The sequence below is a fragment of the Capsicum annuum genome, chromosome 2 (genome assembly GCF_002878395.1).
Source record: "Capsicum annuum cultivar UCD-10X-F1 chromosome 2, UCD10Xv1.1, whole genome shotgun sequence".
NCBI lineage: Eukaryota > Viridiplantae > Streptophyta > Magnoliopsida > Solanales > Solanaceae > Capsicum > Capsicum annuum.
In genome coordinates, this window is record NC_061112.1 from 77,311,916 (window position 1) to 77,337,953 (window position 26,038).

At 35.0% G+C, this 26,038-nt stretch overlaps 1 protein-coding gene across 1 annotated transcript in view; it reads right to left on the minus strand.

The window, feature by feature from the left end:
- LOC107858588 (3-ketoacyl-CoA synthase 5) overlaps positions 1 to 4,005 on the minus strand; it is an 8,776-nt gene extending 4,771 nt beyond the window's left edge. The window contains exon 1 of the mRNA XM_016703318.2: positions 3,509 to 4,005. Within this exon, the coding sequence (XP_016558804.1) occupies positions 3,509 to 3,906 (398 nt within the window). The 5' untranslated portion in view covers positions 3,907 to 4,005. The remainder of the gene's footprint in view (positions 1 to 3,508) is intronic.
- Between the last annotated feature and the right edge of the window lie 22,033 nt (positions 4,006 to 26,038).

Sequence of the window (26,038 nt, forward strand, 5' to 3'; positions counted from 1 at the left end):
AGAATTTCGGTTAATCGGTTTATCCAAATTACTTTTTTGAAAAATCAAAAACCAAACCGTTTAACAAAATTTCAAAAATTGAAAATTGAAACCGATCCAATAAAACAAAAAATCAAACCGAAATTAAAATTTCGATTTGATTTTTCTATTTTTTCGATTTAAACTAAAATACGTCCAGCTGTAGATTCAATAATGTCTCAATACACGAAAAAAAAAAAAGTTATTTATACCTTATTTATGCGGGGGATTCAACTGAACCCCATCCCAATAGGTAGTTCCACTACTATCAAGAAATCTTATTTCAGGAACTAATATGTTCCCGTAAATTTAAAACTTAAATTTGTATTTTATTCAAATTCAAGTTTTAAATAAAACATTTTAACATACAGGAGCTTTTAAACTCATGTTTTCCAATTCTATTTGGAAAATAGTTCGAATTTTTATTTTTATTTGAGTTGATTTGGCTTTAGAAAAAAGTACCAGACTATTTGAGAAAGAATTATTTGATCATTGATTTTTTAATTTGAGAAACATTTTCAAGCACATAAGACAGATCTTTTAGAGAGCTTTCACTAAAGAGATAAGAGAGGAAGAGAGTTCTTTTGCTGCAGTTTTTACTCTTCGATCGGACACTTTCAAATCATGTTTACTAGCTTGTTCACCATTGGATCGCGTTGGAATTTTGATGGAGTGTTTCTAATATCTTGGTGTTTAATTTGAATGGTGGAGATCGGATTTGGTGGTCTGCAACATCTGGTTTTGAGCCCCAAATAGCAGCACTGTTTTAGGTGATTTCTTTTGATTTATTTTTGTTCGTATAGCTATTATTTCTCTGTGTTTGACACTTGTTGTGCAGCCATTTGGGAGAATATTTGTAACCCTCTTATTATTATAGTGTAGTTGTTTGGATCTATGTATCCCGTGGTTGCTACCTTCAATTTAAAGGATTTTTTCACATTATATTTGGTGTTCTTACTTTCTTTGTTTTCGTATTTGCCTTCTTCCATCATAACAAGTAGTATCAGGGCGAGGTTAAAACGATTGTTCATCTTGGCAAGTTCAATTCTAATTGCAACTTATTTGATGATAAAAAATATTTTGGTTTGAGAAATTTTATGGGAGTGTTACTCTATGTAGCGACAAGTTTAAAGGAGTAGATTTTGGAGATGGAGATTGGACTTATTGAAAACTATGTGAAGAAGGTGAAACAAATTTATTTTGTCAAAAATTCTGATCAAGGGGGAGAACTGTTGATATTTGCCTTGATTTTCTTATCATATTTGAATTCCTTTTAGAAAAAGAAAAATATGAATTCTCCATATTTGGTCAATCCTTATTTTTGTAGGAAAGGATATAGAGTCTATAAATAGAGACTCATTTTTTTTTTTTAGATTGGTAGCATACACAATATAGTCCTAAGGGTTTGAAATTTTTTATTTTTTTTTTTGGGGGGTGGGGGAGGGGGGAGGGATTTATGAGATACAAGTGTTGTGGTATCACTTGTGGGAACCTCTTTTTATTCTAAGTGAATTGTGTGAGGTTGTCTCTCTTGACATTTTGTACTCTCTTTTATATAGTAGATTGCTCATCTCCTTTTGTGAATGTAGGTCGATTGATCGAACCACGTTAAATTATTGTGTTTGTTTAGTGTATTTCTCATTTTTCTTCTTATGTAGCGTTTATCGGGGTTTACTTTGCTAGTTTTCTCATGACACTTAATTATTAATGAGGTATACTTTGCTAGATTCTGCATGACACCTAATTATTTCGATCCTAACACATGGGTTAGTATCATTTCATACATATACAAAGAGTTTAAGTTTTATATATTGTTAATACATTTTAAATTTTAAAGTGCATTTTCTCCAATTGACAATGTGTGATGTTGATGGTTGCACTTCTCTAATGCACAATGCATGTTAGTGGAATATCATTAAGAGCAAAAGTGCGTATTTACTTTGTGTAACTCTTATAACCACTAATACTTTATTTCACTCATTATTTTATGGTAAAATATGGCATTTAGTTCTTGTAACTTCTACCATTAGTCTACCTCATTACTCTTGTAAATCTTGTAACATTTGTAACCTAAAGGTCATTCATGTACCCACTTTACTACACCATATTCTTCTTATTCAATACAAGGATGAATTGCTCACTTATAAATAGTGGTGTTTCTTCCTTGTGATTTAGAGATGGATGGTAGTACATTGTGACAAGAAAAAGATAATAAGAGTAAATATATTAGTGAAAGAAAGAGTTGAGACATAGAAAATATTTTAAGTTTTTAACTATATTCACTATAAAAAGAAAGAGTTTTATATGTTGAAGGAAGGTATTCTTATGATGGAGCTTTAGACTCTTTAACCAGAGACGGACTTACCTTGGCAATAACGGGTGCACGTGCACCCGCTAGCATCGAGAAAAACTCTGTATATATAGTTTGTATATTTATATTTATATCAGGGTGTTATGTTAAATATATGTTGTGCGCTCTCAAAATCAATTGACTTGATTGGCAAGATGGTTGAGCATGCCAATTAAAGTCTTTTTTATTGTGGACATTGTTAATGTATTTTTCATTTATTTTACACTTTTTCTTTTTTCTTTTGTGTATTATGGACATTGTTAATGTATTTTTCATTTTATTTCAAAATACAAGCTCCCCTCCAACTTCAAAATGTAGATATTCTCCCTATCTTGTACTGTAAATATTTATTTCTTTTATCTTTTAATCATTTACTTATTTTTTAAAAAAAAAAATTAGTAATTTAAAGTTTGAGATAGGCTTAAACCAAACGTTTTTCGTACAACCATCTAGCAAACAAATCTCTAGAATTTCATATTTTTCAAAAACTTCTTTTTATTATTTAAAATATAAAAGTGCATTGAATTCAAGTATGTTGGATAACACACTTTTTTCATATTAAATCTAATTAATGGTATTCAATAACATTAAAAGTTTGCTTATAAAATACTATAATTAATAAGTTTTCAAAGAACTGCATGTCAAACTTTGATACTATTAATTACTATGTTAAATATAAAGGTACACCCGTCAAGTTCAAATCCTGGGTTCGTCTCTGTCTTCAACTAATTCGGAGTTGCTTGAGTTATACATCGTTGATGGACTGTTGTATCTTGAAGGAGATAAGTCAAGAGATGTATTGCTGAATCGGTGTAGATTATGTCGCAGTAAACTTGAATCTCCTAAAAGAGAGCGAGATATTCGCGCTTCAGCCAAGAAAAAGATTATCTTAATTTATTCATTTTTATTAATTTTATTTTAACTATAATAATTATTGTAATTTATGGTATATTACACCATCATATATTATTAGTGCAAAAATAATTTTTTAGACCATCAAGTCATTCAAATAATATTGATACGTAACCTTCCTTAAAGTGTGTGGATTGAAATCTTAAAAATAAAATATGTTTCTTATTGAAGATAAAGATAACCTGATAGTGTAGGTGACAATGCGTATACAAATTATGTAACAAATACCTCTCAAGAATACGCATTTGGAACTCCACACTTTTGGGATTGTCTTTGAGAATGAGCCTCGAATGCTCCATGAAAGTTGAAAATGGAACACGACAGGCGACCGGAGGCTTGTAACATGAATAATCTACTAGGTAAGTTGATCGAGGTTTCGACATGAAGTAAACTGTGCCTACGAAGATGATGACAAAAGAAGAGCACAGGATTTGTAGAACATCAAAGTGGAGTGAATTCCATATGCTTAGTAACTCTTCAGGGCCTATTCTTAATACCTCTATAGTAACACCAATTATAATAGGCACAAGCAAAAATGTTAGAATGTGATTAACAAGGTATTGGTAGCCAAGTTTGACATATTTTAGCTTCACAGAGTTGGAGAAACTTGGGACTACTTCTGGCATTCTGAAAAAAAAAAAAAAAAAAAACTACAAGTGAAGGGAAGAATAAGAAGAAAGGATGAATAGTGGTGATAGCTAATAGAAGAAAGGGAAATTTAAAGACTAAGAGGGAAAGGGAAATGAATGGAGGACAGATGAGAGGATTAAATGAAGCAACGCTCTCTTAGCTGTAGGTTTTTCTTTTTGTGTCTCTAACCTCCCCATGGTCATTAATCTTCCAACTACTCTTACCTTTTAATTTATATTAGTCAATTCGTACTACTATCGTGTAAAGATCAAAAACGAGCGTAAGTATAATGATAAGAGTTGTCGTGTGACTCGGAAGTTACAAGTTCAGGCTATGAAAACAATCTCTTGCATAAATATAAAATAAAACAATGTAACATACAATAGGTTCAATTTGGTCGATCTTTCCCAATTCCAGAATCTCGTATGTAGTGAGAGCTTAGTGCACCGCACTTTTAATTTTATCTTGTTAAGATAAGCACCTCATTAATTTATGGCTCATTTTCCTGCCTATTTAATTTTAGTCTATGCTTAGATACCAAAGCTTATAGCATGGTCTAGTCTTTTTATCTTGTTTAGATAAGAGTTACAGTAATTTATGGCTCATTTTTCTCTCTTAGCTTTAGTCTATACTTGAATACCAAAGATTATACCATGGTCTAGTTCTTTTTTTTTAATCTTGTTTAGATAAGAGCTACATTAATTTATGGCTCATTTTTCTGTCCATTCAGCTTTAGTCTACGCTTAGATACCAAATGTTATAGCATGGGTGAACCCACACGATTGCGAATCCAAGTAAGATTTTCTTGTATTCTTTTAAACCGAACTTTGATTCTTTAGGTTTTGGAAATACATGGGATATATGTAAAAGGCATGTAACTGGAATTTGTTTTGTTATGATTCGGACAGAGTGAGCAAATCACAAGTAAAAGAAAACAAAAACAACATACAGATTTACGTGGAAACCCTAGAGGGAAAAATCACGGACAGAGGCAAAGGAGGTTTCACTATAATGGAGAGAGAGTACAATGTGGGGAAGGCTGAATTTTCTGAATACCCAAAACAACCCACTAAATGCACTTATATAATATGTGCATACAAATAAGTCCTAGGCCTAAAAACATAAAGGTTCATATCGGGCTTGTCGGCCTAATCCCTACGCTACCACCATAGACCCCATTGAAAATCACCAACATGGGTCGCACCACGAAACTTTCTGAGTCGGATCAACAAAATTCGGATCACAACTCTGACAATCTCCGCCTTGACACGAATTCTAATACTCAAATCCATTTCAAGACAAACTCTCCACCTCTTCCACAAAAGCCCCTAAGGACACATCTTAACAACTAACACTAACCAAGTCCAAGCAATGCTCAAACTTGAAAATTAGTAGTGTCTTGGTCATCATAGCAGCAAGATTATCATGAGTACTAATCTTACTCACCACAATATCACCACGAGCAATAATTTCATGCACAAAATGATACCGAACGTTGATGTGCTTTGTCCTTTCGTGAAACATCTGATCTTTCGTAAGGAAGATAGCACTCTGACTGTCGCAAAAAAATTATAAAAATCTGTAAGTTTTTGCTAAGTTCACCGAACAGATCCTTCAACCAAATAGCTTCCTTGAAAGCCTCTGCAATAGCCAGATACTTCGCCTCAGTAGTTGACAAAGTAACCGTAGTCCGTAAGGTAGCTTTCTAACTAATAGCACAACCACCAATGGAAAAAACATAGCCTGTAAGGGACCTCCTTTTATCATGATCTCCTGCAAAATTAGAATCAACATACCCGATTACTCCATCTCTATTTCTCCCAAACTGTAAACAAACATCAGTAGATCTATGCAAGTATCTGAAAATCCACTGAACTGCTTTCCAATCTTTTTTTCTAGGATTTTTCATGTATCTGCTAACTGCACTGACGGTATAAAATAAATATGATCGGGAATATACCATTGCATACATAAGAGACCCGACGACACTAGAGTATGGAACTCGAGACATATAGTCACACTCATCATCTGTCTTTGGAGATAAAGTGGCCGAGAGTTTGAAGTGAGCTACCAATGGAGTACTTACAGGTTTGGCATTTTGCATATTGAACCTGTGAAGCACTTTCTCAATATACCTTTTCTGACTCAAGTATAACTTACACTTCTCTCTATCCCTCATAATTTCCATGTCAAGAATCTTCTTTGTTGCTCTTATATCTTTTATCTCAAAATTCTTGTTGAGTTGGGCTTTGACTTTTATTATCTCTCTCATATCCTTTGCTGCAATCAACATATTATCAACATACAAGAGAAGATACACGAACGAACCATCGATGACCTCTTTGAAGTAGACACAACTATCATAACTACTCCTCTAAAATATATGAGAGGTCATAAAAGAGTCAAACCTTCTATACCACTGCCTGGCAGACTATTTTAAGCCATAAAGAGACTTTTTCAGGAAGCATACATAGTCCTCCTTTCCTGAGACTACAAAACGCTCTGGTTGCTACATATAGATGTCCTCCTCAAGTTTTCTATCTAAGAATGCAGTTTTGACATCCAAAGGCTCAAGCTCAAGATCATGCATGTCCCCAATACCAAGCAAGGCTCGAATCGAACTATGCTTTACAACTGGAGAAAACACATCTGTGAAGTCAACACCTGGAGCCTAACTGTAACCTTTAGCAACTAGTCTTGCTTTGTACCTAGCATCTTCAACTCCCGATGTTCCTTCTTTCTTTTTGAATACCCACTTACAATGGACAACTTTCTTATCTTTAGGCAATCTCACCAAATACCATGTGTCATTCTTATGAAGTGATTCTATCTCCTCCTGCATAGCAATCATCCATCGGCCGGAATCATCACAACTAACTGCCTCTGGGTAAGAAGAAGGTTTTTCATCGGAATCAATACCTTCTGCTACATTCAATGCATAAGCAACCAAATCAGCTTTAGCATTACTTCTAACGAGGTCTAATATCTCTTCTAGGTCTATCTTTAGTAATAGAATATTGTGGCATCACTAGTGGTGAAAAAGAAATAGTATTACTCTGTATCCCCGGGCTAGACTGAGAAGTAGGCACTAGTTTAGACTCTGCTCCAATTTGCAATTCAACATGGGTGAATGACTTTTGTTGATTTATGTCACTAAGCTCATCTGGAGGTGAAACATTAGATTCGAGGGGAGCCCGAAGCATAGTAGTTTCATAAAAAACAACATCCCTACTAATTATAACCTTTATTCTTTCTAGAAACCAAAGCTTATAACCTTTAACACCAGGATTATAACCCATAAATAAGCACTTGACAGATCTAGGCTCCAACTTTCCATTATCAATATAAGCATACACAAGACATCCAAATATCCTCAAATTAGAATAACTAGTATGAGTACCAGACCATACCTCTTATGGAGTCTTTTTATCAATCGTGACTAAGGAGGAGCGGTAAATAAGAAGACAAGCTGTGTGATATGGGTGTCATGGGATCTAGACCATTTACTAGAAGTCAAGCTCGGGAACTACAAAGTCTTCAAGGCATGTTTATGAAAATGGACACGGTTGAGCTTGTTACAATCGCCCAAGGGAGTGTACGTATTTGATATGTGGGGGCTGATATTAGGGGCCCAAAATACACCCCCAAGTATGCCCCAAACACTCCACACCCTACCCTTTTATTAAGGGCAAAGGGGTCCTTTTGCCATCTTTTTTGTAAAGACTATTTAAGGTGTTTCTTTAGTCTTGTTCTCTTAGTTAGCTTATTCTTAAAAATCACTTGTAATATTGAACATCATATTCCTCTCAAGAAGAGAGTATACCACCATTTGACACCACAAGAAATGGTTTCTTCTTATGTTGTGTGTATTGGCTAGAAACGAGAGTGCTTGAGGGAACCGAGCTCCTCTTGTGTTCCGTAAGAACGTGGTGCTTGTTAAATTGTTTTGTAGAGGTTTTAGAGTATTAATACACTCTTTATTTGATTCATTATGAGTTCTCCTTACGTCAAGTTACATATCTTCTCTAGCGTTTAAGTTAGTGTTTGTTGTTTCCGTTAAATGTCTTATATGTGTGGACTGTTTGTGCAGTTGCGGACTATTTCATGCTCTTTTAGATACTGTTTGGTATCATTTAGTATCATAGATAAGGCTGGTTGTGTTCCTACACTACCAATCTTGGTCTCTCTAAGTCGGAAAAAAAAAAGAAGTGTTGAAAATCTGAAAATTCCAAAAAGAAGCAAATTTGTCCATTCTTGTTGTTTGACCGAATTTATGTCTAGTTATAGGTGTTATTTTTGCTTGTCTTAGTAGTTTGGTATGTTAGCTTGTTGTTTCTCTAGCACACTTGAGTCTAAGGTCCAAGACTTGAGCTTTTGTTTAGTGTTGTTGAAGGGTTAGATGACTTGAATATTGTTGTTGTTCATAAGTGTTCTTATTGTTGTTGATAATGTTTTTGAGGTGAATGTTCAACAAAAGGTGTGTTTGATTTGAAAAAAAACAGGAAGAGAGAGGCAAGGTCTTGTGTTTATCATGGAATTAGTTTTAAGACAACACCAAAGAGGCAAATAGACAAAGGGCCTCCCAAAAAGCTTACTTACCAAAAGGGTGTCAAACCTTTTTAAAAAAAAGATCCAAAAGAGGGAAGGGACAAACCAAAGCCAAAAAGATGTTTTGCCATTTTGGTGCAAGTTGGTGAAAAACTTATTGACACCTTGACCTTTGGAAAAAGAGTTCCAAGTCTTGATTTTTTCACTCCAAAACCTAAAAAAAGCCTTACCAAACAATCAAGATTGAGTCATTCAAGTGGGACAACATCAAACTTAAACAAAAACAACAATAACAAATGACCAAAATAAAAATTGTGGGACACATCAACAACAAACTCAAGTCATAGGACCTTCCAAGTTTATTTCCTTGTCTCTATTAGTTTTCTTTCTATTGACTCCTACACTTGTTGGAAACTAAGTAACAACCTTCTAAGTTGTGAACTAGTTTTCGAGTACGTCTTCATGTCAACGTTCTTTGTGGTGCTTTGCTCGCTTACCATTCGTAGTTGTTCGTGGTTCAAGTGCGTACGAAACTTCCTTGAGTCTTCAAAACCAAAATCCATTCTAACTCAAGAGTAGACTCATTCCTAAGCACTCAAGGATTGATAGCCGGCTTACAACACTTGAAGGGCCAAGTAAGGAAGCTAAATATGAAGAGTGTGTGAGGATATTTTAAACTAACGTTTGTTTGTTTCGTTGGTACATTGGCAAATGGAATCATTACACATGGAACCTGAAACTTCCAATGCACAAACCGTGGACCAAAATATTTTGAATGCTCTTATGGATAATCTTGAATTCTTGTCTCGGGACGTGGCTAGAGTGAATGCGGGTCTTGATAAGTTAGGAGTGGAAGTGGCCTCTATTAGTGTCCGGATGGAAAAGGTAGAAAGCCAACGTAGTTCTTGACCCTCTACTCCTCAAAACACATCCCCAACCATTACCTTCGAAGCCACGCACCAAAGAATGTATCCACTAAATGTCATACCTCAAGCCAACTATTACTCACAAGGCCGAGGCCTTGATGGACCAAGCCATCCCCATATCACCAAGTCCCATATGACGGACTTAGAACCCAAATGCCACCCTTAAATTCGACTCCTCGAAACCAAAATCAGCCAATCCAAAGAACTTCACCACTAAATGCAATCCACCATAACAAATTCTAAATGTCCAAAACCCGCCAATGCAAGAAGAGGGATTTGTGAGAGAGAACCTAAGGGGAGGATATGGAATGTATGATGATCCTTATTTTATGGAAGAAAGGATGATAGGTAGAAGGATACACCCGAGAAAGAACCGAGGGCTTAAAGGTAGGGGCGTCCAAAGTGTTCGAAAAAGGAATGTTGGCCTCAACACTATCAAAATGGGTCTTCCGATCTTTAAGGGAGAAAGTGATCCCAAAAAGTTTCTCGCATGGGAATCCGCTTGCGATAGAGTCTTTCAAGTGAATAATCTCACGGGAAAGAAAAAGAGTTGTTACACCATTGCTTATTTTAAGGGATATGCTACCACGTGGTAGGAGTTTTGACAACGTATTGATTGAGGGGAAACCCCCTCCTAGGTTTCGATTAAGGTATCTTATAAGGCAAAGGTACCTTCCCGAAAGCTATCAACATGAACTCCTTACAAAATTATACAACTTGAAGCAAAGAAACAAAAGTGTGGCAACCTACTATGATGATTTTCAACAACTCATCTTGAAACTTGATCATAGAAGAGAACAAGTGAGCCACGATATCGTCTGGTTCAAGGTCGACCTAAATAAGGAAATCTCTACACACATGACACTTCATAAGTTTGAAACTATTGAAGGGATCTTTCAAGTGGCTTTAGAGATTGAACGAGAGAACAAGAAAAGGTCGGCCTACAAAACCAAATCCTATCGAGGGCCCTCGGGTTAGACCAAAGGGAGAGAAGTGGTTTCCTCATATTTGGGGTGGAACAAAACCAAACTACAACCAGTCAAGACCCCTCCACCCATGAGCAGAGTGCTCAACCACCTCCTTTACATCTTGAGGGAAAGACGATTGTTTCTTTCAATGTCAAGGGATTCCAATGATTCAAATTCCACGGATGGGGACCCAAGGCTAGTGAGAGTCCTAATCGAAGAAATGTGTTATTGACATAAGGGAAATTGTATTTCTTGGGGGAAGAATTAGGACTTAAAGGGGCTGAAAATGAAGAAGTCGCTTAAGATGGAGAGGGAGAAGAAGCCGAGAGGCCTAATGATAATGAGGAAGAGGAGGTTTAGCCTTAAGAAGGTGAACTTGAAGTACCTAATTATGTGGTATGGAGAGTTATGATTAGAAAAGCATTGGACGATCCTAGCCAATAGGAAAACCTCTTTCATACTAAGTGCCTCATTAAGGGGGGTGTGTGCTCCTTGATTATTGATAGTGGAAGTTGTGCTAAAGTAGTTAGTGCCTCAATGGTGAATCACTTGAAGTTGCCAACTACTCCACATACGAGTCCATATAGACTCCAATGGTTGAATGATTGTGGAGAGTTGAAGGTGACTCGTCAAGTGGTGATTCGGTTCAAGGTTGGAAATTATGAGGACGAGGTACTTTGCAACATCATTCCTATGCATGCTTGTGACCTTTTGTTAGGTCGGCCATGGTAATATAATAGGTCGATCAAGCATGATGGCCGAACCAACTATTATTCCTTTGAGTTCAAGGGTCGAAAGTACAACCTTCGACCACTATCACCATTATAAGTATGTGAGGCACACCAACAAATGAAGAATTTTCTAGGAAAGAGAAAGAGAAAGAACCCATGGGTAGAGGAGATGAACCCGAGAGTGGGAAGAGTGAGGGTGAAGAGGGAGTTTCTCCATTGTGGGGTAGGGATTCGATAGTAATATTGGCACATAAGGGCGACCTCTTTAAAGAGTATGATGATACTACTCCCATGCTACTTTTAGCACATGTTCTGAATGCTAACCCATCCACTTCCCCTATCCCGTCTTCTATTTCTAATGTCTTGCAGGAATTTGATGATGTGTTCCCAAGTGAGTTACAGTAAGGACTTTCTCCACTTTGAGAAATCGAGCACCAAATCGACTTTGTTCCGGGGTTGCAATTGCCAAACAAGTTGGCTTATAGGAGCAACCCCACGGATACAAAAGCACTCCAACGACAAATTAAGGACCTTCTCAACAAAGGATATATCAAGAAAAGCATGAGTCCATGCTCGGTCCCGGTGTTACTTGTACCGAAGAAGGATGGGATGTAGAGAATATGCGTGGACTGCCGAGCCATAAATAAAATTACGATAAAGTATCGTCATCCTATTCCTAGGCTAAATGATATGCTTGACGAACTAAATGGCTCTTGTGTGTTTTCCAAGGTTGATCTTAGGAGCGGATATCACCAAATTCGTATACAATCGGTGATGAATGGAAGACTGCATTCAAGACCAAATTTGGTCTATATGAGTGGATGGTCATGCCATTTGGTCTTACCAACGCTTCTAGTACCTTTATGCAGATAATGAATCATGTGATGAAGCCGTTTATTGGCAAATTTGTGATCGTGTATTTTTATGATGTTTTAGTTTATAGTAAGTCTCTTATTGATCATGTCTTGCATCAAAGGAGTGTGTTTGATGTTCTTAGGAAAGAAAAGTTGTATGCTAATATTGAAAAATGCTCGTTTGGTGTTGATAAAGTTATGTTTTTGGGATTTGTTGTAAGCTCGAGGGGAGTGAAGGTAGACAAATCCAAGATAACCGCCATTAAAGATTGGCCAACACCAAAAACTATGGGTGAAGTTCGGAGCTTTCATGGGTTGGCAAGTTTTTATAGGAGGTTCGTCAAAGGATTTAGTACCATTGCCACCCCCTGACCGAAATCATCCGAAGGGTCCAACCTTTCCAATGGGGTGAGGAGCAATCTAAGGCCTTTAAGACCTTGAAATATATGTTCATTTTAGCACCATTGTTGCAATTGCTTAACTTTGATAAGATATTTAAAATTGAATGTGATGCTAGTAAAGTAGGCATAGGGGCTGTTTTGATGCAAGATTTAAAGTCCATTGCTTATTTTAGTGAAAACCTCAAAGGAGCAACTCTAAACTACTCTATGTATGACTTGGAGTTGTATGCCTTGGTTAGAGCATTAGGCAATTGGCAACACTATCTTTGGCCCAAGGAATTCGTAATCCGAACGGATCATGAATCCTTGAAGCACCTTCGGGCACAAGATAAGATTAACAAACGGCATACCAAATGAATTAAATTTCTTGAAACCTTTCCCTATGTGATTTAATACAAAAGGGGAAAGAATAATATGGTAGCCAATGCATTATCTAGAAAGCATGTTTTTGTGTCCACTTTGTCGTCCAAGCTAATGGGGTTTGAGAGCCTCAAGTCTTTGTATCCCAAGGACCCTTACTTCACTCTTATATTTAGGGAAAGTAAAGCTATGGGTAGGGAAAGGAGGCGCCCTTAGAGTCTAGTCCTTACGCCGTATTTGATGGGCTCTTATTTCGGAGGAGATGATTGTGTGTACCTTCTAGCTCTTGGAGAGAGTTTTTTGTGAGGGAGGCACACGATGGCGGTCTCATGGGTCACTTTGGAATTGATAAGACCCTCGGGATATTGGAGGAGAAATTCTATTGGCCTAGGATCCGCAAAGATGTTATCAAAATTTGTGGACAATGCATGGATTGTAGGAGTGCTAAGTCGAGGCTCCTTCCTCACGGGTTATACACCCTGCTTCCCACTCTATCACGCCCGTGGTTTGATATTTCTATGGATTTTGTGTTGGGGCTACCACGGACTCAAAGGGGTCAGGATAGCTTCTTTGTTGTCGTTGATCGTTTCTTCAAAATGGCACACTTTATTCCATGCAAAAATAGTAAAGATACGGCTAGTGTAGCTTCTTTGTTTATTGAAAATATTGTTAAGTTACACGGCATCCCAAGTACCACTGTAAGTGATAGGGATTCTAAGTTCCTTAGTCACTTTTGGAAGTCAATGTGGGGTAGGCTCGGAACTAAATTATTATTTTCTACGTCTTGCTACCCACAAACCGATGGGCAAACGAAAGTAGTGAATCGAACCTTGGGTTCCATGCTACGTTCCATGGTTAAAGGTAAGTTGACATCTTTGGAAGATCACCTACCTCTTATAGAATTTTCTTACAATTGGGTAATCCATTCGAGTACAGGCATTACGCCCTTTGAATGTGTCTACGGCTTCAATCCCCTAACCCCTTAGATCTAACTCCTTTGTCAAGTGATATTGTTATTAGTTTAGATGGAAACAAGAGGGCCGAAGCCATAAAAAGCTTGCATGATAAGGTGAGGATGCGGCTTGAGAAGAAGAAGCAAGAGGTGGCCAAATGAGTCAACAAAGGGAGAAGGCATCTTGTACTTGAGCCGGGAGATTGGGTGTGGTACACCTACGTAAGGACCGGTTCCCCAACCAAAGAAAGGGAAAGTTGCTGTCAAGAGGTGATGAAGGTCAAATGCTTTCACATTTAGCAAGCTTAAAAGTATCAAAACTGCTCAAAAGTATATTTGAGGGACCATTTTAAACCTGCCATCAAATATAAAGAATCTTTTTGTTATTTTATTACACCTTTTAGGTAGAGTTTTAATAATATTTTGCAAAAGTTACTTTTATGAAAGATGAAATAATTATTTTTATATAACAAAACAAAAAATATTGACTTTTCAATAATAAACGCAAAACTAGATGTTCATCCATGAAATTCACTCCATATAATTCATATGAAGTTCAAAAAGAAAAAACTTCAAATATTACAATGATGTAGGTTATGAACTAGTACATATCTTATGAACATTTTGATCATGAGATTAAATACAATAAAAATTAGGTTTTTTTTAGGATGGTGTATCAATAATAATAATAATATTTACAAGAATGTAAGGAACATGTTCTGATTACCTCATATTTAATACTAGTATGAGTATTTGATGCTCTACTCGCAACTTTCCTCGTGTTTTCCTTTTTCTATGACAATCCAAACATTGAAAAACAGTAAGTATGGATGCAATCCATATTAACGGATTGGGCTCCTCTCCATTTATCTTCCCTCCAATTTCAAATTCTTGCTTGGATTGAAGACACACGTCATTATTTAAAATTAATGGTCGAGATTTAATTAGTTAAATAAAAATTCTAATCATAGTTATCTACTATCATATATTTGTTGCTTAAATATTTTTAACAATTCATTAGATCTTTCTTAAATATATTAAACTATTTCTTTTCTATCCTTCAATATTTTTTTGTTGGGTTTTTACCTTTTTTTTTTTTTTTTGCTAATGTTTACCATTTTTCTTAAGTAATGTTTTTCAAATAAAAGAAATAAATATTGTGGTCTGAAATTTTCTAATTTTATTTTCTTTGTGTGTCTTATACGTGTGCCAAATCAAATATAAAGATTGTGCCAATTAAATTCATTATATTTTCTTTATGTAGCTCTTTTGAATTCCCAATTAGAAAAATTAAAATTTTAACTATATGATGAATTTTTAAAAAAATATTTAGAAAATTTTTTTAATATATATTTGTTGCAGTAAATTGTTTTTTTTAAATATTGAGTAAAAGATATAATGGATATTTAAGGAACAAATATAACTAAATATATGAAAGTAAATAACTATGGTTAGAATTTTGATTTGACTAATTAAATCTCAATCATGAATTTTAAACAATGACATGTATCTTCAATCCAAGTAAGAACTTGGAGAAATTAGAAAGAAGAGAAATGAAGAAGGGCCGAATCCCATATTAACCATTAAAAAATACTGCCTTAATGTTATATAAAATAAAATTGAAGCAATCTCAGGCACCCTTTATGGGACCATATCATTTAAGCACCATATCATTTAAGCCTAATCTTGACTCTCATATTCATAAAACCTATCAATGTATATACCTAGAGAAATTCAAGAATATCAGAAAAGCATCATTCATATATACTAGATCATTTTGGTATGTATTTATTTTCTCTTTTCCTTTATTGAGCAGTCACTGCAACAAAATGCATATATAGTTTTAGAACATATCGTAGCTAAATGTGAAAAGTTTCATGGCTAAATATTTTAGTCATCAATTTTTTTTCGTAGTATTTATAGCAAGAAGTGGTGTAACTAAAGTTAGTTACGGACTTTACATGATCCACGGCTAACTGTTAATACTTACAGCTACAAAAAATATTGTTGTAGTTGTGATGATAAAAAAATTCTTGCTACAAAATATATACTTGTGACAAATAATTTTATTTTTTTGCCACGACAAATAAAACTTGTAGTAATTTTTATATTATAGCCACAATGTCTTCTATTGTGACAAAAGATTTGATTTATTTGCTATGATAATTTAAAATTTTTGGTTATTTCGTATTTCAATCTCGTGTTAACAATACTTATATTTAGCTACCAAATAAAAAATATATAGTTATACACTGAAGTATTTGTCACAAATATTTTCGTGACGTGGCTGAGAATATATTCTTTTTGCTACAAAATGCATAGGTTATAGCTCATCTGAATTAGAAATGAAAAGTGAATATTAGTTAATTTTTTATAATTATATTTAGATTTAAGCATAATTACAAATATTCATTAAAGAATACTAACATAAGCATTATTAACCATAAAAATCTCTATAATATAATTAACACTAAAAGAAAAATTCAAAATAGATTCAATGATTATATTATTATAATTTAAAGAATCTTCCACAAGTTTTGTTAGTATCAAAAGTTACATATAATTATATTTTACATTTTTTTTTAAAATACCAACATGCTTGAGTCCATGTTACATAGTCTCTGCTTCCACGGTCTTCAATAGCACCTTAGTTTGATCAACATCCGTCTTAATTTGTTATTTATTTGCTTTTATTCCACTACTACACCTGTTGATAATGATAAAGTATTTTAATACCAAGAAAATAAGTACCATTACATTCAAATGTGTGTATACATAGAATTCAAGGAGAAAAATATATCTTAGATAATTTTTTACAAAAATTTAACTAATAAAAAACAAACAAAAAAATATAAAACAACCAAATAAGTAAACAGGCCTGTAAGCTTCTTCAAAATCTGTAAATATAAATCTCAAATTTCAGTATCAATTCTAATACCCACACGAAAATCACCTTTACATTAAAAAAATCTAAACAATTTAATGCAATATCCATATAATAAAAACTTATCTTTTTTATTTGAAGAATTTCTTGTTTGAAACCTACAAAAGAAAATTAAATTAATTAGACAAACATAACATATGCAAAATTGAATTAAATTAAAAAGATAAAAATATGAAAGGGTGAGGAGTGAACGGGGTGTGGGAAACATGGAAGGAATGGAAAAGAAGAAAGAGAGACTAGGTTTGTTAATGAAAAGAGAGATTAGGTTAATTAATTGGGTTTTAAAATTTTGGAAGGAAAACTTTTAGTTTTTGGCAATTTTAAAGTTTTGGGGGAAATATGAAAAAAGGGTGAGGTGGTGGTGAAGGATTTAGGTTAGCAAAAGTTTTTGTTTTGATCAATTAATCTCTGTGTGTGTGTGTTTTAATTTTTTTAAGTATTATTATAAAGTTACTTTTTTCTATAAACAAATGCAATAGTATTATTTAATAAAAAAATATAAAGAACAAAATTATCAAATGAAAATAGTAATAAAATTATATATACTTTACTTTAAGTTAATGGAAAAAGTCAAGTATTTATATGAAATAAATATTAAATATATTACTTTTCAATTTTTTTTTCATCCCTACAATATAGTTATCAGTTTAGTTATATACTTCATATTTAAAAAAATATATATTAATTTATAGTGTATAATTGAATTTATGATTATTTTTAAGTTTAAATTATTATTTTTTAATTGAAATTGAATTTTTTTAAAAAAAAATACGAATTTAAAATGACTTATATAGATTGAAATTTCAAATAAAAATTTTTAATATTACAAAATTTATATAATCTATCTATACATAGTAGGGGAAACAAAATAATATTGTAATCTCAAGTGTCAATTACCATATAATTTAATTTTAAAAATTATATTAAGGTAGGAATTTCAAAATATTAAAAGTCAATTTAGTTTAAATATTTATAATGTGAATTTAAATTTATATTAAAGTGTCCTAATTTCTATTGGTGAAATTATACTTTCATAATATTCGATTACTTCAATTTAAATCTAAAATACATTGAATTTTAACTAACATTTTTTATGTGAAAATATCAAACTTATATAAATTTTAAATGAATTATATGACTTTAATATTCAATTTAAACTTTTTCATGAAAATTTTAAAAATAAAATAAGGTTATTAACCTATTTATATGGAGTAGGAGAAAAGAAACAATATTGTGATGACAATATCATCACCATAAAATCTTACATTTGAAAATTATCTTACGATTAAAATTATAAAAGAAAATATTAATTCAGATTTTTATATCAACAACGTAAAATTTAAATCCAAATTAAAGTGTCTTATCGAGGTCGGAGGGGAGGGGAGGGGGCTTCTGATACAAAGCTAAGTGTGTATCAAGAGATTTCAACCAACTCAAGAACAACAAGATAAACAACAAGTTGCTAGTGAATCAAAATAGGTTTCACATGGTTTCACTAGACTTTGAGTTTGTGTTTTGAACAAGAAAATAAGATGAATAACAATGCAAAAATGCTAGTGAATCAAAAGAGCCCCACACGGCTTCACTAGACTTTAGATTCGGCAATACAAAGTTAACAAGATTACAAAAGAGATAGAAACTTGACATACAATATTCAAAGATCTAAGAACCCTAACAATGAGAAAGGATCCTAAGAGTAGTGAATATCAATACTAAGTTCTTACTTGGGCCAAGAGGAACTCCCCAAGATCCTAGTTTCTAGCCAAGAGACAACACTAGTATCACTCTACTAGTGAGTTTTCGAAATTTGGGCTTCTCCAATGGAAGAGAGATGTTCCAAAATATTACAAGTATTTTGTTGTCTTCCAAAATATGAATAAACTAACAAAAAGACTATCCTTAATAAATGGCTTATATAGTCAATTACAAAGGAGGGACAAAAGACCAAAATACCCTTGACATTAAGTGGGTGGGTTTAGGGTGTTTTGTTGGGCCTCTTCACACTTTAATAAGAATAGGCCCTTAAGACGGGAATCTATCCTTCCTAAAGTGCACCCACACCCAATCTCCAGATTCAAGAATAAGCTTTCTTCTTCCTTTGTTGGTTCGCCTTGCAACTTCTTGGTTTTTCTTGTCCGATAGCAACCTCACCTTCTCATATATCTTCTTCATGGCCTTGGCCTGTTTGCTTCTATCTAAGCTTATCACAAGATCACTTGGCAAAGGGGTTAAATCCAAAGGGGTGAGGGGGTTGGTGCCATATACATACTCAAAGGGTGTCATCCTCGTGGTTGAGTGTATAACACGATTCTAAGAAAACTCAATCAAAGGTAAGTGCTCCTCCCAAGAAGTCATTTTTCCCTTAACCATGGACCATAGCATAGACCCTAAGGTCCTATTTACTACTTTCATTTGGCCATCGGTTTGTGGGTTGAATGAGGTTAAAAACAACAACTTAGTACCGAGCCTACCCCACATGGACTTCCAAAAGTGGCTTGGAAATTTAGAATCACTATCACTCACTATGGTCCTCGGAACACCATAAAGTTTTACAACATTATCAATAAACAAAGAGGCTACACTAGGCGCATCATCACATTTAGAACAAGGAATAAAGTGAGCAATCTTTGAAAACCGATCCACCACGATAAAAATACTATCTCGCCCCATTCTAGTTCTCGACAATCCCAACACAAAGTCCATTGATATGTCAATCTAAGGGTGCAAAGGGGTGGTCAATAGGGTGAACAACCCGTGGGGTTGGAGCCGTGACTTGGCTCTTTTACACTCAACACATTGGCCACAAATCCGGGCCACATGCTTGTGCATTCTAGGCCAGTAAAATTGTTCTTCCAAAATTCTGAGGGTCTTCTCGACCCCAAAATGGCCCATTAGACCACCATTATGTGCTTTCCTCACAAATAATTCTCTCCACAAACTTGAGGAAACATACAATCGTCTACCCTTAAATAAGTATCCATCAAATTTGGTATAGGGATGGGAACCCCTATCCATAACCCACCTATCCCTATCCAACTCTTCACTTTTCCTATAGATAAGAGCGAAGTGAGGGTTCTCGGGATATAAAGACTTGAGGCTTTCAAACCCCATCAACTTAGACGACAAAATAGACATAAGCACATGTTTTTGGGATAAAGCATCAGCAACCACATTGTCTTTACCCTTCTTGTAATGAATAACATAAGGAAAAGTTTCAAGAAATTCAATCCATTTGGCATGCCACCGGTTAAGCTTGTCTTGTGCCCTTAGATGCTTCAAGGATTCATGATCCATTCGGATCACGAATTCTTTAGGCCATAAATAATGTTTCCAAGTGGCCAAGGCTCTAATCAAGGCATAAAATCTAAATCGTACGTAGAGTATTTTAGAGTTGCTCCTTTGAGCTTTTCGCTAAAGTAGGCAATAGGTTTTAATTCTTGCATTAAAACCACACTTATGCCGACTTTTCTAGCATCATATTCGACCTCAAAAGTCTTGTCAAAATTTACTAATTATAGCAAAGCGGCCGAGATAAGCATAGCTTTCAAGTCCTTGAAGGCCTTAGCTTGCTCATCTCTCACTTACAATACCGATTCTTTTTAATCACTTCGGTCAAGAGAGCCACAATGGTGCTAAATTCTTTGACAAAACGTCTATAAAAACTAGCCAACCTGTGGAAGCTTCTCATTTCACCTACGGTTTTGGGAGTTGGCCAATTTTTAATGGTGTCAAACTTAGATTCATCCACTTCGACCCCTCTTGAGCTCACCACAAACCCAAGAAATACAACTTTATGGACACCAAAAGAACACTTTTCTAGATTAGCATATAACTTTTTCTTTTGGAGGACATCAAACACACATTGTAAATGATTTACATGCTCATCTAAGGACTTACTATACACCAACACATCATCAAAGTAAACAACAACAAATTTTTCGATAAATGGCTTCATCACATGATTCATTAGCCTCATGAAAGTACTTGGAGCGTTTGTTAGGCCGAATGGAATAACTATCCATTCATAGAGATCGAATTTGGTCTTGAAGATGATTTTTCATTTATCACCTGGTTGCATACGAATTCGGTGATAGCCACTCCTCAAATCAATTTTAGAAAACAAACACGAACCACTCGATTCATCAAGCATACCATCTAGCCTAGGAATAGGGTGACGATATTTTACCGTTATCTTGTTGATGGCTTGGCAGTCAACGCGCATACGCCAAGTTCCATCTTTCTTGGGAACTAGTAGCACCGAAAACATATAAGGGGTCATACTCTCCTTAATGTACCCTTTGTTGAGAAGTTCCTTAACTTGGCGTTGCAATTCCTTGGTATCTTTCGGGTTGCTTCTATAAGTAGAGTTGTTAGGCAATTGTGAGCCCGACACAAAATTAATTTGGTGCTCAATGCCCCAAAGTGGAGGCAATTCTTTCGGCAATTCCTTTGGGAAGACATCCTCATAATCCTGCAAAATATGAGAAATAGGAGGAGAAATGAAAATGTTAACGGGGTTAGTATTAAAACAATGAGCCAAGAGGAGCATCAAAATATCCTCGTCATGATCCACAATAGTTCCTTCCTCCTAGCCATCATCACCATGCTCCCGTGCCTCTTAGAATTTAGGGGCCCCTCGGCTTCCCCTACCCCCTCACTCTCGGATTCCCCTTTTTTCCCTCACTCCCAGCCTTCTTTCCCTTTTCCCCCAATTCCCGCATCTTTTGGTGTAATTCATTAACTTGGGAGGGCAATAATGGTGGAGAGAGACCTTTCAGCTATCCTTCTCAAGTGTATACTGATTGGACCTTCCATCATATTTGGTTGACCTATCATATTACCAAGGTCTTCCTAATAATAAGCGACAAGCTTGCATTGGTATCACATTACAAAGCACCTCATCATGGCAGTTGGCTACCTTAAAATGTATCATACATTGCCTTGTGACCTTTAACTCACCGCATTCATTCAACCATTGTAACTTTTAAGGAATAGTGTGAGATGTAGTCGACAATTTCAAGAAGTTCACAATTGCAACACTAACCACATTCGTACAACTTCCACTATCTATCACCATAGTGCACACACTTGCCTTCACGAGGTATTTAGTATGGAATAGATTCTCTGGTTGGCTAGGGTCATCTATCGTCTTACTAATTATGACACGCCTCACTACAAAATTTGGAACCATCGCACTCCCCTTCTTGGGGATAAGCATCTCACAATCATCATCATCATCATGTGGCTACCTCTCGACCGTCTCTCCATATTGAGGCTTGACCTCACTCCCATCACCCTCAATACCTACTTCTTCACTAAGGAAATACAATCTACCTTTCCTTAGGATTACATGCTGTCGGTTAGGGCATTTATTGGTTTTATGCCCCCAACCTTAGAACTTGAAGCATTAGAACCCTTTAGGATTATGATACTTGTGTTCTTGCCTCAGAGGGGTTTTTTGGACTATTTTGGGCTCGGGCAGCCTAGTAGTGGCGGGTTAGTCCTTGTTTTTGGGCCAAACCAAAGAGGATTGAACTATATCCTTGCCCCTCAGTAACCCGAGGTTGATTATCCCTTTGCTTTGAATGACGACCTCTCTTTAAGTTCCCATTCAATCTCAAGATACGCTTGAAAAATACCTTCAACGGTATTAAACTTGTGAAGTGTCAAATGAATGGAGATCTCTTTGTTCAACCCACACTTGAACCAAATGATGTCATGACTAATTTGTTCCCCACGATGATCAAGTTTCAACATGAGTTATTGAAACTCATAATAATATGCCATAACACTTTGATTCCCTTGCCGCAAGTTGTACAATCTATCAAGCAACTCATGACGATAGCTTTCGGGAAGATACCGCTGCCTTATTAGGTACCTCAATCGAAACCATGGAAGTGGTTTCCCCTCTACCAACTCATTGTCGAACCGGTTGAAGTATTCTCACCAAGTGTTAGCATAGCCTTCAAAATGAGCTATGGCGTAACAACTCTTCTTCTATTCCGAGATATCATTTTCTTGAAACACTTTATCACACGCCGACTCCCAAGCAAGATATACCTCAGGTCACTTTTACCCTTAAAGATAGGTATGCTCAATTTGATGGTATTGATGCCTATGTCTCTTTCTTGATATCGATTTCCCCTTTCTCTATACCCTCGATATCTTCTTGGATCCACACATACCCCTCTCATCTCCTCCTCCATCATGAAAGCATCGTTAAAGGCTCCATACCCTTCATAATTTCTCTACCATATTTCTCAAAGTTGATGGAATGGTTTTGGACATTTGGAACTTGATTTGAAGGGTTTAGATTTTGTAGAGGTGGTGGTCTTTGGTTTAGTGGGGCTTGGAAGGGTGGGTTTGGATTTAGTAGAGGTATTGGACGCCCAAGTCCCTCTTACAAAACTTGAGGAGTTTGGGAATGGTTTGGTATATTGGAGTCTCGGTTTAGGGGGTTATAGTTGGTTTGGCTTGCAGCATTTAGTGGAGCTGGTGAAGAATTTAGCAATTGTGGCCATGTTTTGAAAGTAACGGTGGAGGAGGAATTTCTATCATATCCACTTGACAAAACATGTAACGGAGTAGAAGGGTGAGAGTTTCTTTGACTCTCCACTTGTTCTAACCTCCCACTAAAGTCATCACTTCTCCCTTTATGGCTCCCACTTCCGTACTTAACCTTTCAAGAGTTCAGGTCATAGCCTCAAAGTGACCCTCATATTCTCCATTTTATTAAAACCCACGGTTTGAGACGTGGTTCCATCCATTTTCAAGGTATCACCTACACAAGCAATAAACAAGTTAGTTTAAAACTTCTCTCCTCACTCACACTCTCTTGGTTCACTCATACTCAAGCTCCACAAGTGTTGTAGATTGGCTAGTAACCCGTGAATCCTTAAGGTATGAGTATGGTCTTGTCCATAATGGATTCTTATTTGAAACTCAAAGAATTCCCGTCGGACTAGAGTCAAGGAGTTACAATGTATTCAAATGACAAAAGCACACAAACAAACGATGACACAAATACAAGGCTTCAAAGGACTAATTGACAACCTAGTATGAATGTACTAGCTTGCTAATTAGTTCTCGAGTCAATTAGAAGAAACTAAGAATGAATAATTAGAAACTAGAATATCAAAATTAAGCTTAATTAATGACGGAAACAATGATTAAGGTGAAGTGGCAGCATGGTATTGGTCACGGGTCCATACATTTTGTTCAACAAACTTGAAGCCTTAATCTTCACAATTTTGTAATGGATGACTTTGCTTTTGGAGGAAAAGTAAAGTCTTGTAACTTTTCAACTTTTTTCAACTCAAAAAGGTGAGGCTTGACTTTACTAGTTCCATAAGACAAGGCTCCTTCTTTTAAGGAAAAATGGTTGTTAAATCAAGGAAGTGATGTTGGAAAGTCTTCTGACAAACAACTTTACAACTTTGTCTTGCAACCTTTTTGGATCTATTTTAGTCTTTATAGAGGTCAAGATATGAGATGAGGAGAAGATCAAGATAAACACAACAATAATACTTCAAGAACAAAACCACAATTCACCAACAACAGCCCACTTTATACGGCAAGCAATAACATTACACAACTCGGCCTACTTCAAGTTCATCATACTACCACTTCAAGTCCACAATAGCAATGTCAATATGTTAAGCTCAACTTAGCTTTAGACACCTTTTGTGTTGATGAGAAAGAAATCAACACAAGGAACAAACTAGATAAATAAAATAACATCTAGATCTAAACACACAAACACCAATCTCGGTCAAGACAACAACACAACACAATTTCCTCGGCCAAGAACAAGATGGACGACTTTCTCTTTTTTCTGGAATTTTCAGATTTCAACAAATTTTTTTTTTTGCATTTTTCAACTACCAAGCCCAAGATTGATTTTGTTGGAACAAAATCAATCACAAGTTTTGATACCAAATGATACAAAGCTAAGTGTGTATCAACAGATTTCAACCAACTCAAGAACAACAAGATAAACAACAAGTTGCTAGTGAATCAAAATAGGCCTCACACGGCTTCACTAGACTTTGAGTTTTTGTTTTGAACAAGAAAATGAGATGAATAACAAGACAAAAATACTAGTGAATCAAAATATCTCCACACGGCTTCACTAGACTTTAGATTCAACAATACAAAGTTAACAAGATTACAAAAGAGATAGAAACTTGACATACAATATTCACAGATCTAAGAACCCTAACAATGAGAAAGGATCCTAAGAGTAGTGAATATCAATACCAAGTTCTTACTTGGACCAAGAGGAACTCCCCAAGATCCTAGTTTCTAGCCAAGAGACAACACTAGTATCACTCTACTAGTGAGTTTTCGAAATTTGGGCTTCTCCAATGGAAGAGAAAAGTTTTAAAATATTACAAGTGTTTTATTGTCTTCCAAAATATGAATGAACTAATTAAAAGACTCGTCCTAATAAATGGCTTATATAGTCAATTACAAAGGAGGGACAAAAGATCAAAATACCCTTGACATTAAGTGGGTGGGTTTGGGGTGTTTTGTTGGGCCTCTTCACACTTTAATAAGTAAAGGCCCTTAGATGGGCTCACAAGCGCCTCACACACGGCCAAGGATGTGAACAAGGCTTGGATTCATTGTAACACACGCGCTTGACTTCGTGTGAAAGGTCTCGAGCTAGGAATTCCCGTATCAGCTTCATACTTCTACAACATTCGATTATCTTAATTTGAATTTAAACAGAAATATAAATTTTAAATTTTGATTATCTTAGTTTGAATTAAAAATATAAAAATTATCTGAACTGTATGACTTAATATATCAAGTTTAAAATAAAAAATTTCAAAAAAATTGTTTATAATAGAAAATTAAAAAAAAAATTGTTAGCATCTCTATCTTTATAAGAGTATACATATTAATTATTTTCACCAAGGCATCATTTAAAAAAAAATCTAGACTAATTTGTATTGCATGTTTGAATAAAGTGTGACAATTATTAATTAAAGGTTAAAAAATAAATTAGAAAACTCATTTTGATATCATGCATAGAAATTACTGAAAGGGAGATAAATAATGTAGAGATTATAACTTGAATTAACTTTTATTGAAAAAACAAAATAAACATACAATTTACTTGTTAAATAAGTTATAAAATATTTAATTGTTACGTTATTTAATAATTTTGATATATCCCACGAATACACCTATTAGTATACATACTACCTCAACAATCAGTAAAGTTTTTTATGAATACTTTTGGAGGAAATAAGTGATTACATATAAGAAAAAATAAGTGCTAATTTTAAAGTAATAAAGTATCAAATATACAAAAATAACTTTACAATTTTCAATGAAAAAAATAGTTGTACATACTTTAAAAAGTGCAGTTAACATTCAAAAACAACATGTTGCAACAAGATAAAATACAACGTCATGTAAGTTTAAGAAGTTAGT